Raw genomic sequence first — 13,086 nt, 5'->3', positions numbered from 1 at the left:
CTATGAAAGAAGAAGTATTGTCATTTTACTTGTTTGCTATCAGCAATAATGATTGTTGATGTGTCATCATCGAAACTAAATAATAAGCTAGGATGGAAGTGAACACAAACAGCAAGGACACACTGCCCTCTTTGACAAAAAGCATCTGTAGTGAAAGAAAATGGCATGAATAGAAGTGAGCAGTGACTCTTCTTTATTGTTCTTTGATTTCATCAGATGTTGCCGACAAAACAAGTAGCTGCTATTCTGGTTTGTATTTGTGCTGCGGAAAAGGACGCCTACTTTTACACTCAGTGTTTCTTCTTTCTCTCTTCACCTATTATATCCTTTTGACATTTTCTTTTTTTGCCGTTGATGAACCTTGCACTTACTCTGACCTGGCAGATCATTAACAGACAATCTAGCAAGCTTTCTTCTGCATAAAGTAGCCAGCCTTCCCCCTTAAGCTTCCGCAGATACCAATCTTCTTTGCAACTGCCTGGTTGGGGCCGCTGTATGGCAACACATATGTATGATGGGCAGTGATGGGAATAACACAGTTACTTTTTTCAGTAACGAGTAATCGAACTAATTACTGTTCCTATCGTTACAACGCCGTTACAGTTACTAACAAGAAAACGTGGTCCGTTACTATTTTTCAACAAACAGACGGTTGAAGCTGTGTTCAGCTTACCCAATTCTACTTTTTCTACATAATCCATCATACAAAATGTAATCAAATGGAAAAGTCTCTTTTTAAAACTTGTTTTATTAGTTTTAATCTTTTAACTTTATGCATCAAGCAAAAATTTAATTATATGCAACATTCTCTGACTTGAAAAAATTAGTTTAACATTTAAACCTATTTTCTGCACATTCCAGCACATAAAATAAAATATTTTTTGTGTTTACACTCAGTCTTTCAAATAGATGCAAGTAAAACACAGCAGAACATAAATAAAGTCAAAGACTCAGCGGTCCTGTTGCTCTATTTTCACCTGTAAAGCAGGACTGCGGTAGGCGGAGGTTTACCCTGGTGCAGGTGTGTCGCAGCGGTCAGTTGAAGAATCTGCGAGTTTCTCTGTGAATTTCCCATTACGTCATTGCGCACTCGGTGCTTGTTTGGAAGTTTAGGGGTTTTTTTCGCTGTAAAAAGAAGTTTTCTTCCCACGCACAACGGACGCTAATGTTTTTGTCACTTTTTATGGAATCAAACTCAAAGTAAGGTCAGTACGTCCACGCTTTAAACGCTGCACGCTCATACTCTCTCCGGCACTCGATATATGATCCATTGTTGATCTGCACACAGCTGTTGTCACGAACGTCGCACTCGCTTACGTCACTGTCATGAGACACTCTCGCAAAAAATCACGGTTTTAGTAACGCAGCGTTCCTACGGGAAAGTAACGGTAATCTAATTACCGTTTTTGCAATAGTAATCCCTTACTTTACTCGTTACTTGAGAAAAGTAATCAGATTACAGTAACGCGTTACTGCCCATCTCTGATGTTTACTGTCTAAGGACAGCGTAGCAAGCGCTCTCTGCTTATGAGCAACAAATTTTTAAAAAAGCAGGGGAAGTTTTAGAAGTGAGAGAGAGAGAAAGACAGCAGAAAAGAGAGAGAGTGAGTTTTGAGATGTGAGAGATTTGTGACGTTTAGTGTGTTTGGAGTGTGTAGTTAATGTGTTGTCTTGTGTAGTTAGTGTGTAGTGTTGTGGATAGTTTTGTGTTGTGTGTCAGAACAATGAACCTGCTGTCTCCAGGTACAAAAAGGAGTGATACACCTGCTGCTGTCAGACCTGCAGGTATCAGGCTGTGATGTTCTCCTTTATAGTGGACAGAAATATTTGGAGTGGCACAAATAATTTGTGGCATCTTATTGAATGCAGAACAGCTGATTGTTCTGTAAATAGTTTGAAATGGTTATTTAAAAAATCAAGGTAAAAGGTAAATGGCTGCAAATAACTTTGTTTGCAAAACTTGTGCATAGGATTTTAAATTGACAATTTATATTTGCATTTGAAGTTATGAAATATGATTCATTAAACATGTTTGTGGTTGTTACAGTAAAAAAATATAACTTTTTCTACTCTGATTTTATGTTTTTTGTCTGATTTTAGATCAATTGTGTTAGTACAGTATGTCAAAATGAAAACTTAACTGTAAATTCAAACACGTGAGGTTGTGCTTTAAAGGATGATACCAAACAAGGCAAAGTAAATAGTCTTTAAAGGTAAAATGTAGAGGAAACATCAAAAGTAGTTAAAAATGGCCAATTATACCCTGGACCCCAGAGGGTTAAACGTTTTTTTTTTTTTTTTTACTTTACTTTACTTACTTTAGTTACTTTAGTTACTTTACAAGTAATTAATTACTTTTAGAATATTGTAACTCAGTTACTTCTTTGAAGAAGTAACAAGTAACTACAATTAATTACTTTTTCAAAGTAACTTGCCCAACACGATGATGGGTGGATGGGGATCTCAGAGGCTCTGGACTAGTGGTGTGCAAATGTTCTGAATTATCCAAAACTTGCTATCCATCCATTCTCTTCCTCTTAAAAGCCGTGGGGTGTACTCCATGGACAGGTCGACATTCTGTCACAGGACTTGAATTGTGAGCTGTCTGCTTTGTCTATTGCTTTGCTTTAACACAGCCAATCAACATGCTAGTAAATTCTAAATGGAGATGGTACAGAAGGTCCATGTTAAATGCTCCACTGTCTAATTTTAATTGAACACACCAAGATAGCTGATGGTTTATTTTATCGTTTGTGTCAGAAAGCTGTGTTTAAAAGGTTTTAAAATTTAGAAAGTCGCTTAACGTTCTTTTTTGTTTTTAGCAATATTTTGATAAGAAGCTGAAAGCTAATAGTAGCATGCTCATGTTGGAGCCTGACATCATTACGCTAAAGCAATAGAAGGCTGACTGTAGACTGTGACCAGAAAAGTGGAGCAACTGCAGTGTCCCAAACTTACATTCTGTCCAATGACCAACAGAGAGTAGCCATGTGACAAGACACACAGGTGTTCTTTCTCCTCAGAGACACAAAAACTTTGCCATTTACTCCTCGTCTCAGAGAGTGAACTTTAGAAGTATGTACTTTTCTTTCTTGTCTGAATGAGCTGGGCTCAGCATGAGTGTGAGGTTTGTGGTTTCAGATAAAACTCTGTCCCTCAGAGAGATTACAGTGATATAGCTAAAGGTCCCTCATGTGTGTTGAGTCTTTATGCTTTGCACTGTGCATGCCTCAGTGTTTTAAGTATCAGTGTAATAACAACACAAACCTTCAATTTTCTGCTGCAGCCTGCAAGGAATGAATCTATGTGATGTAGATTAAGAAAAAAGATTATGTGAGAAAACCTGTATGCTTCTCTTTACCTCAAAATTTTTTTTAATAGTGATTATGTGGCAAAATATGCAGAAAATCAACATGATTGTCCTGATTTTACAGTTTGGATTATATTTGTTCTCCAGTTGGCATTTTATTAGAAATATACTTAAAAAAAATTTCAACATACAGAATATGAGGACTATCTTTAAAGTAGCTGTCCCTATAACCTTTGGCCATTCACTGCAAAAAAAAAACCATAATCAAGCCATGACTTGCATTATATATGCACTACATGCCTGACTTAAAAAGAGGGGGACTACAAGTAATTTCATCTGAAAAACTCATGGTGATTATGTCCATCATTTATGATTTGAAAAGTGATGCAGCTGCTAAGCTTAGAAAAACAATGAAGTGCAACTTATAATCCCTAAATAGAAGTGAATGATTTGTCCATTATTTTATCTAATTTACCTCCAGATAAAAATCCGTTATTGACAATGATTCTTTTTAAAATAAACAAACTTCCCTTCAAATGTGGCCTGGAAATAGTGGTTTAATTGAATAAAAGAGGCAAATGTTCACCTTAATTGCAGATACTACCTTCTCTTTCTTTTATGTATATTATGGACTGAATGTGTTTGACTGTGTTGCTACACATAAGATGATGTTTAAGCTTCAGCATGAGCACTAGAAAATGATGAATTAAGACTGTAGTTGTACTGTGGGTTCACCTTCATCTGTGAAATTGCATGTCTAGTCTAGTTTTCTTTAATTATTGCAAAGTATTTGTGTGTGTCTGTCTGTAGAGTCTGCATTAGAGCTGACATTATTGGTGGACATATTGCGTGGTGGGGGGGTCTGGTTGAGGGTGTGTTTCTTAAAAAGGCTCCTCATTCTTACTCCCCCAGTCTTTCCCACAACATAGACCACAATTTTCCTCTAGCTCACTTTACTTGGCCCTCCCCTATCCGTAAAAAAAGAGAAACTAAAAAGCTGGCACTTCATTAATGAGCACAGACTGGTGAGTGGGATTGTTCTGTTCCCCAGGGAGTATGGCAGAGCACAGTCAGAGACGAGCACCACTAATTAGACATGAGGGGGATAACCACTGAGCATTTAATTGCACTACGGACTCGGCCCAAAGCATGTATTCCTGTGTGCCACTTGTTAAGGTAACAGTCTTTTAAAGGCGAAGTGAGAAAAGTGAGGTTGTGAGAGGTGGTCGTTTTAACCCCCGTCACCTTTGTTCTCTCTGCTCCTCCATCCTCCACCCTCCCCACTCCAGTCTAGCTGGGCACTGAACACTTCTATGTCAGTAAGCATTTACCATGTGTTGCTGTGCAACCTGTGCACAGGGGAGAATGTCGGGAAGTGTCCGCCTGTCTCTGTTTCAGCCTGGCAGTGTGTTGAAGCTGAACAGATCAACACACAAACTAGCAGAACCTATTAAAGAACCACAACAGATGCAGAATACCCAGAGATGCTAAGCTCTTATGATACATGTTACATGAGATATGCATACATGATATCATATGATATACAGTGGTCCCTTGTTTATCGCGGGAGTTGCGTTCTAAAAATAACCCGCGATATGAGAAATCTGTGAAGTAGCCAACTTTATTTTTTCAATTATTATAGATGTTTTAAAGCTATTAAACCCCACACTACACACTATATACTTTTCTCAGACAGGCATGAACATTGGGGAGAAAACTTATAAACATACAGTGCAGCACTTCAGAGTCACACTGCTAGCGATAGAAGATTTATGTAAATATAACAAGCTGAACGCATTCTGTGCTGTACAGGAGACATGGCACAAGATTGATTGACAATAGTCTACAGCCAATCAGGATGCAGAACACAATGTGCTGTAAGAAAAAAAAAAAGCATGCAAAATTGCTCAAAAATAAAAATAAGTGAAACAGCGAGACCGCGAAAGGTGAACCGCGTTATAGCGAGGGACCACTGCATTAACAAAAGTATTATTCCACAGGATTTAATATGATGTCGGCCCACCCTTTGCAGTTATAATGGCTTAAACTCTTCTGGGGAGGCCATCCACAGGGTTTAGGAGAGTGTTTATGGGAATTTTTGAGCATTCTTCCAGTAGCACATTTTTGGGCTGGCTCACAGTCGACATTCTAATTCATCCCAAAGGTGTTCTTTCAGGTTAAAGCCAAGCCGGTCAGATTTTTCTACATCAAACACACTCACCTGTGTCTTTATGGACCTTGCTTTGTCCACTTGTCCTGTTGTATTAAGAATTAAGTAAGTAGGTAGCTGCATGCTTATCTGTTTCAAGGTCAGATTTGATAGCTAAGGGTCTCCGTTTTAAGACTCATGGAAATCACCCAAAGAATAAGGACTTCATCCACTAGTGGTCTGTACCACACATTTGTCTGTTCTAGCACTGTGTTGTGTATGTTTTGATGTTGCTGCAGGAGCTGTAAGTAGGGGTCATTCCTTTTCTGAACTTAAGGTTTTTTGGCAGCTATATCTGCTTGCTTTGATGTAATGATCCCAGATGTGCGTCTTTGCTTTTTTAAAAGAGATCTGGCAGCTGAGACTTGTGGTTAGTTCTACCATTCCCTCTGAGGATTGACTTTGGTGCTGGAGATTCTTTGTGACCCTGATTTGAGTCCATAGATATAAGCACACACACACACACACACACACACACACACACACACACACACACACACACTAGATGCAATGGAGAACTGCAGGCTTAGGTAATTCTTATGAAATTACCTAACAAATAAAAATAACTTTTTAAGCAGTTAACTATACCAGGCCATCCAAGAAAGTTGGACTTTGGTTTTTGGTTAAATTTAAATATTTAATCAGTTACCGCTATTTAGCCAGTGTATGTGTTTCCTGTCAAATAATAATTCAGGCTCTACACACACTGAGTCCTAAAAGTGTCTAGAAAGCACAGTTTACTCTGCTAGACTCATTTACAAATAAAGTGTTGTTCTTCAGCATATAAATAACTATTAGTACGTTATGAGTACAATAACATTTCTTTTTTAAAAGTAATGATAAAATAAAAATACAGTCAAGTTAAGAATGACCATCAACAGGAAATGTGGATCACTGAAATTAAGTTTGCGGATGTAAAACATGTATTTCATTAAAGTTGTTTATCTGGTACATTATGCTGAAAATAATTTATTCTAGTAATCGTTGTTAAGTTGGCTTTCAGTCTATCCACTGAGATCACTGAGATATCCACTTCATGCTCTGTTCATAGTCTCCTGCACTTCATACACCTTTTTCTAAATACAGTACTACAGAGTTGTTAAAACAAAAGTGAATTATAAAAGAACCTGTTGGGCCAGCGGAAAACTTACAAGCTTGTTAGAGCTTGTATTCATTGTCGTTGGAGTCCATTTCAGTTATTAACCCCCCTCAATCTTTCACGCAGCAATGGTTCAGCTACCTCAGAGGATTTGTTCTGGAAGCTGAACACTCTACAAATGTTTGTGATGGACCTTCACTGGCCAGAACCAGAGTTTGCAAAGCATCTGGAGCAAAGACTCAAACTGATGGCCAGTGACATGATGGAGGCCTGCGTCAAAAGGTCAGACTGCACAAACACCTTTAATTACTTCATAGGAAATAGATAAACATGATGCATGATAGGACCTGCTTAGACATAAGCTATATTACCAGAATATTCACTCATCTGCCTTCATATGCATATGATTTTGAGTGACATCCTAATTCATAAGGTTTAATATGACGTTGGCCCATCCTTTGCAGTTATAACAACTTCAACTCTTCTAGGAAGACTTTCCACAAAGTTTAACAGTATGTTTATGGGAATTTTTGACCATTCTTCCAAAAGTACATTTGTGAGGTACTTAACCATCAACAGGAATGGCTCCTGAAAGCGACCCATTCTTTCACAATTTTTTGTAGAGACAGTCTGAATGCCTAGGTGCTTAATGTTATATACCTGTGACCATGGAAGTGATTGGCACAGCTGAATTCAATGATTTAGATGGGTGACTGAATACTTTTGGTATATATGGAAAACATAATATCAGATATTAAAGATCAGATTTAATTTAGGAGGATGTTGTCAGACAATATGAAGTCACAAACAGATGTGTTATTCTCAGTGGAAAAAGATGGGAATTTGATGGAACTTCGAAAAAGAAAGCTCATGATGGCTACATCCATCACTTTACAAAAACGTTCAACTACTTCACAAAAGTAAAATTTATGATCTTTAAAGGGACATGAACCATGCAATTTAAAAAGAAGTTTGATTTACATTTATTTTTTTCTGTCATTTTGTCTTATTTTTCCCTGCACATAACTCAACTATTGGCAGTGATATTTATTTTTTTCAATACTTATTTATTGTAACTCACTGGGCTCTAAGCAAGTGAGCAATATGGCGAGAGGCTACTGCACAATCCTGGTTTCACTTCTACCCTGGGACATCTCTTGCATAAATGTAAAATAAATATTTCATATCTTGTCAGTAGATCTTCAAGCTAGCAATAATTAAACCATTACTAAGAAATCCATCAGTTGACCCAGCTGTCTTATTAAAGGCCAATCACCAGCCTTTTGTTTTTTTGTTTGTTTTTTGTTTTTGTTTTTGAAAGATTAGTTGTAAAATGGTTACTGAACATCTGCAGAGGAATGGCTTATTTGAAGAGTTTCAGTCAGGTTGTGAAGGTTATAAATGATCTTTTTATGTGGTTTGAATCATATCTATCTAATTTCTTCCTGTTTAAAGGGAGTTTTTCTTTTCCACTGTTGCCAAGTGCTTGCTCATAGGGGGTCATGATTGTTGGGGTTTTCTCTGTATTATTGTAGGGTCTTTATTTTACAATATAAAGCACCTTGAGGCAACTGTTGCTGTGATTTGGCACTGTATAAATAAAATTGAACTTAATTGAATTGTGAATGAGGCCTAAATTTCAAGTACTACCTTCTATGTGTTCATCGGATTATTTAAAAAGATAGAAGACAGCATTAAATGTATATAACCAAAAAAATTTATTACCTGATAATATAAAAGCTTTTCTTTTGAAAAGTGCTTTACTTCAGTCGATCATAAAATGGCTAAATTGTTTTAGTTTACCTAAATGTAACCATCCACAAACATGTGTCACTGCTTAATGGAAAAGACTAACACAGTTTAAACATTTTTTTCTGTTTTGTCCTGTAGAACAAAATCTGCATTTGATGCCAAAATGCAGAAAGTGTGTAAGTCAACAGACTCCCTTCTACCACTGTCAGTTTGCACTATGTTCAACGTGCTGATTGATGCCAAAAATCAATGCTCCAAACTCTGTGTGCTGGACAGCGAACAGGAGGTAAACTATTTATAATTGTAGTTCTGTTGGATCAAATTTACATTTGAAGTTATTAGCCAATGACAAAAGGGGTTATTACTGTCATTACACTTAATAATATAAGAATATATTGTTAATATGAGAAAATCTCTGAAAGAACATTTTGCATTTTATTAATGTAATTCTTTTTGTGTCCTCCTGTGGTTTTCTTTAAAAACAAAAACAAAAAATAAATAAACAACAGTCTGCCACTTTAATATGCTTTCTTACATATTATAATGATGGGATTGTTAAAAGTTTTTTCCTGCTGTGACAGAAAAATCACTTTGGTAGTGGCTCCAATTCCAGTCATGCTGATTTTACTTTGAAACCAAGTCATGGTTTCAGAATGAACGCGTGTTGGCTTTATTATCTTATCCTGTGTAATGTGATGTTAAATTAGTGACTTTGTTGGGCTAGCTGGTGAGTTTCGGTGGCTGACTAGCCAACTGGAAACATGTTTGATAGCTAACGGTGTCCTAGCCAGGTCAAAACCAAGTGTTAAAAACTAATGTAAACGTGCCAGTAAAGTTCCTCTAATAGCCACAAGTAAGTCAGCTAACGAAACGTGAGTCACCAATCCACTCATGTGTTATAATGTCCAATTTTACCTCAGACATAAACATATTTACAGTCTGCTACAAAGTCGTTTTGGTCTTGGTGGATAGTTTCCTTTATAACAGTTCTAAGTGGGATAATTTAATTGAGTTAATTCAGATGCTCAGTTTAACCATGTCCCAGCTCACTTGCAGAAGTCACTCTGAAATTTACTGATTGTGATCAGAAATGTCTGTGGAAAATTTAGTCCTGGTTTGAATATCAGATTAAATCACTTATTTAGATGGCTTTATTTATATTTTTCCATTTCAATCTCACAGCTCACCATCAATTTTCCCTACAGAGTGAAAGTGAGTGAGCTTTTAACAAACCTTAGCAGTCTTTTATTTCTGGCTTTAGTCTGAAAAGGTTGAGTCAAATTGTCAGATCAGCCACTAAAGTTTTCTACCAAACACCCAGCAAAAGGGAAGTTCAGGTGTATTCATGTTCACTTGAAACTGTCAGAGGCTATTAAATGGATAACTGTGGAGTCTGTGTGAGGCAGGGGCCTTGGCATCATGAAGAGCAAAACCCTTGGCTGTTGGCAATCTTGACAGAAAGCTAGACTCACTGTTCTCTTAACCTTAAGCTTCCTCAATTCTTCAGCTTCCACCAGCCCTCTGCTGTTGAAAAACATCTCCTGTAATTTTTTTTCCAGCAGACACACAATAAATTCCTGTCTGCATCCTTTGTATACCAGCTTTGTAAATAACATCTACTCAGACTGTTACTGCTACTCTGTTTCATATTTTCAAGTTTTCATGTTCAAGTAATTTGCAAGAATGTGGGGCATTTCATTATTGTTTCTGTAAATTTGAATTATTTTAAATTTAGAAAAGGAGGATTTTCTAGAATTTGCTCATTGGTAAATGAGTTGTGATTAGCAAGCCATTAACCAATAAGCTTGTAGTTGAACAACCAGAGTCAAACCCCACTCACAAAACACCAAGATAGCAACAGCATAAAGACTCTTCTTGAGTCTTCAAAACAGGACTTAACAAACCAGTGGGTCACATTAGGTACGTCCATTATTTATACCGTCTGTGTTCCACACCAACAATCCATTTAGAAAACATGAAAATGAACAGCCTTGGTCTCCTGTTGGCAATTGGAGTTCCTTCATCCAAGTTCAATTCATTTCTGTTCAGTTCAGTCTTATTTATATAGTGTCAAATCACAACAACAGTTGCCCCAAGGGGCATTAATATTATAAGGTAAAAACCGTACAATACAGAGAGAACCACAACAATTAGATGACCCCCTATGAGCAAGCGCTTTGGTGAGTGTGAAAAAGAAAAACTGCCTTTTAATAGGAAGAAATTGCTGACAGTATCAGGCTCAGGGAGGGGCGGCCATCTGCTGCAACCGGTTAGGCATGAGGGGAGGAAGACAAGACAAAGACACCCTGTGGAACAAAGTCAGAGATTAAGAATAACTAATGATTAAATGCAGAGTGGAAACATAATTTGATCAGGTATTTGTATAGTATCAAGGGAGACAGGTTGGACTCACACAAAGGGATAAAATACGGTGCATTTATTGGTAACACTTTTAAAATGATTAGAAAAGTTTTGAATGTCCCAGGAAAGGTGTGAGCTGAGACACATGAGGGTACCTTCATCTTGCGTGCCAGTGTCAAATGGAAAGTGACAGGGTGTCTATTTCAAAGTCCTTTAAAGTTTCCTAGACTTGATGTGAAGCAGGATTTTTTTGCAGACACATAGTAAATGGTTAATGGACTGATTATTATAAAGCACTTTTCTCCTCTCCTAGAACACTTTACACAATATGCCACATTTACCCATTCACTAAAGCACTCAGAGCAACTTGGGGTTAGTATCTTACCCAAGGATATTTGGCATGCAGACTGGGGGAGCCAGGGATCAAACCACCAACCTTTTGGTCAGTAGATGGCCTGCTCTACCTCCTGAGCTACAGCCACTGCAACCAAACCTTCTGACATGATTGGTTGGATGGCGCAGGGATGTAGTGTTGATCAGTCAGACGATTGTTTTGTTCCTTTGTTCTCAGGAGGGTTAACCTCCACAAACTGCAACAGCAACAAAGTTGGTGCTGCATAGAGGGGACAGAGTTCAACTTTGACCGCAAGGCAGAGATGAGGTAACCGATTGACGCTTTGAATGATGAAAGTTTGGTGGTAGAGGAATTGAGGAATTATAGGCATATTCCGTACATTGAAGCTGTGAACTTCAGGTGGATGAAGCGATGCAGTGGAGAACTGCCTACAGTTCCTGATTGGCACGCATGGTTTGATCATTTGTCTGTGGGTGGAAATCAGCTAGACTAACCTGCGTTCCGAGTGCTGAACAGAATTCTTTTCTGACACGTGAGGTGCACTATTGGCCAAAGTTGGAGACAATCTCAGAAAGGATCCCATGTAACCTGAAGAAGTGCTCTGTAAGTAACTGGGCTGTTTCAAGGGTGGATAAAAGCTTGGGCAAAGCAAGGAAATTAGCAGCTTTAGAAAACCAGTTAATGATGGTGAATTACCCGATGAGGGTGGAAGGCCAGTGATGAAATCCAAAGCGATAATGGGACAATGGGCAGCCAGGCATAGGAAGAAAGAGTCTCAACAGCCCAGCAGGTGGCAAGCTCAATGGCTTATTCTGGCCAAAAACCGATCAAACAAGGACATACAAACATCTTTTGCCAAAGATGACCACCAGAACAGAGGTTATAAGATAGATATTGTTTCATACTAGGCAAGGCAAGTTTATTTATATAGTACAATTCAACAACAAGGTGATTCAAAGTGCTTTACAGAGACATTAAAAAACAAAAACAAATAAAAAGCATGATTTAAAATTGAAAGTACAAAAAGTAAAAAGGAAGGAACAGTATATAAAATCAGTAGTTAAAATTTAAGTTTTGAAATTTAAGCTTAAAAGTGTGGATTTGGTGTTTTATTCAAATTCAGCTGAGATCAGGTGAGTCTTCAAACTTGATTTAAATAAACTGAGTGTTTCAGCTGATCTGAGAACTGATAACACAGGACAGAGGCAAGAGGGTTTCTTCCTCTGAGATGAAGAGCTGCAACAAAACATTGCTTAGGCTGTCTAAAGATTCCTGAGCTGTGGGTTTCCACTGGAACGAGACCTTGTCTGAGGTGAGATTTATTAGAGGCAAGGCAACATTATCGAAGTCCCAAATAAATCTACGATCTACAAAGACTCTTGTAAGGGACGGGGCAGTGGGCTCTGTGCTTATGTCCTTCAGGACTGGTGCCGTAGCACTAGAATTATAGACAGTCACTGCTCACCAGACTTAGAGGCCATGTCCATTCAGTGCAGGCCCTTTCATCTACCTCGTGAGCGAATGGTAGCCATAATTACCATCGTTTATATCCCCCCCAGTGCTACCATTTGCTCAGCACTCAACCATCTCCAACTCATCCTCAACAAACCGCAAAGTGAGCACTCGGAGGGCATCCATATTGTTTCTGGGAACTTTAACAATACACCTTTGAAATCTGTACTCCCCAAATTCCATCAACACGACACTGTGCCAATGTGTACAATAACATCAAGCAGCCCTACAGAGTGACACCCCTCCCCCACCTGGGGCGATCTGACTACCTCTCTCTCTCCTCCTTATACTTCTTACACCCCCTCTAGGAAACAAACCCCTCTGAGTACCTGGGTCATTAAATGGCAAGATGATGCTCTTTTCCAGCTACAGGATTGTTTTGATCTGATGAACTGGTCCATCTTTGAACAGCAGGACCTGGAGACCTTCACTCAATGACAGTGACCAAAACCATCCAGGTTTTTCTTAACCGAAAACTTTGGATGACA

The 13,086-nt window shown here is 38.2% G+C and overlaps 1 protein-coding gene across 1 annotated transcript in view; it reads left to right on the top strand.

The window, feature by feature from the left end:
* cadps2 (Ca++-dependent secretion activator 2) overlaps positions 1-13,086 on the top strand; it is a 193,329-nt gene that overhangs the window by 150,460 nt on the left and 29,783 nt on the right. Inside the window, exons 20-21 of the mRNA XM_085413171.1 lie at positions 6,745-6,900; positions 8,509-8,656. Coding sequence (XP_085269297.1) covers positions 6,745-6,900; positions 8,509-8,656 — 304 coding nt within the window. The remainder of the gene's footprint in view (positions 1-6,744; positions 6,901-8,508; positions 8,657-13,086) is intronic.

The sequence above is a fragment of the Rhamphochromis longiceps genome, linkage group LG7 (genome assembly GCF_057381845.1).
Source record: "Rhamphochromis longiceps isolate RC_006_pf linkage group LG7, R_longiceps_female_GT1.1, whole genome shotgun sequence".
Taxonomy (NCBI): Eukaryota; Metazoa; Chordata; class Actinopteri; order Cichliformes; family Cichlidae; genus Rhamphochromis; species Rhamphochromis longiceps.
Note: the sequence above shows the minus strand (reverse complement) of the source record. Positions and strands in the feature narration are given on the sequence as shown.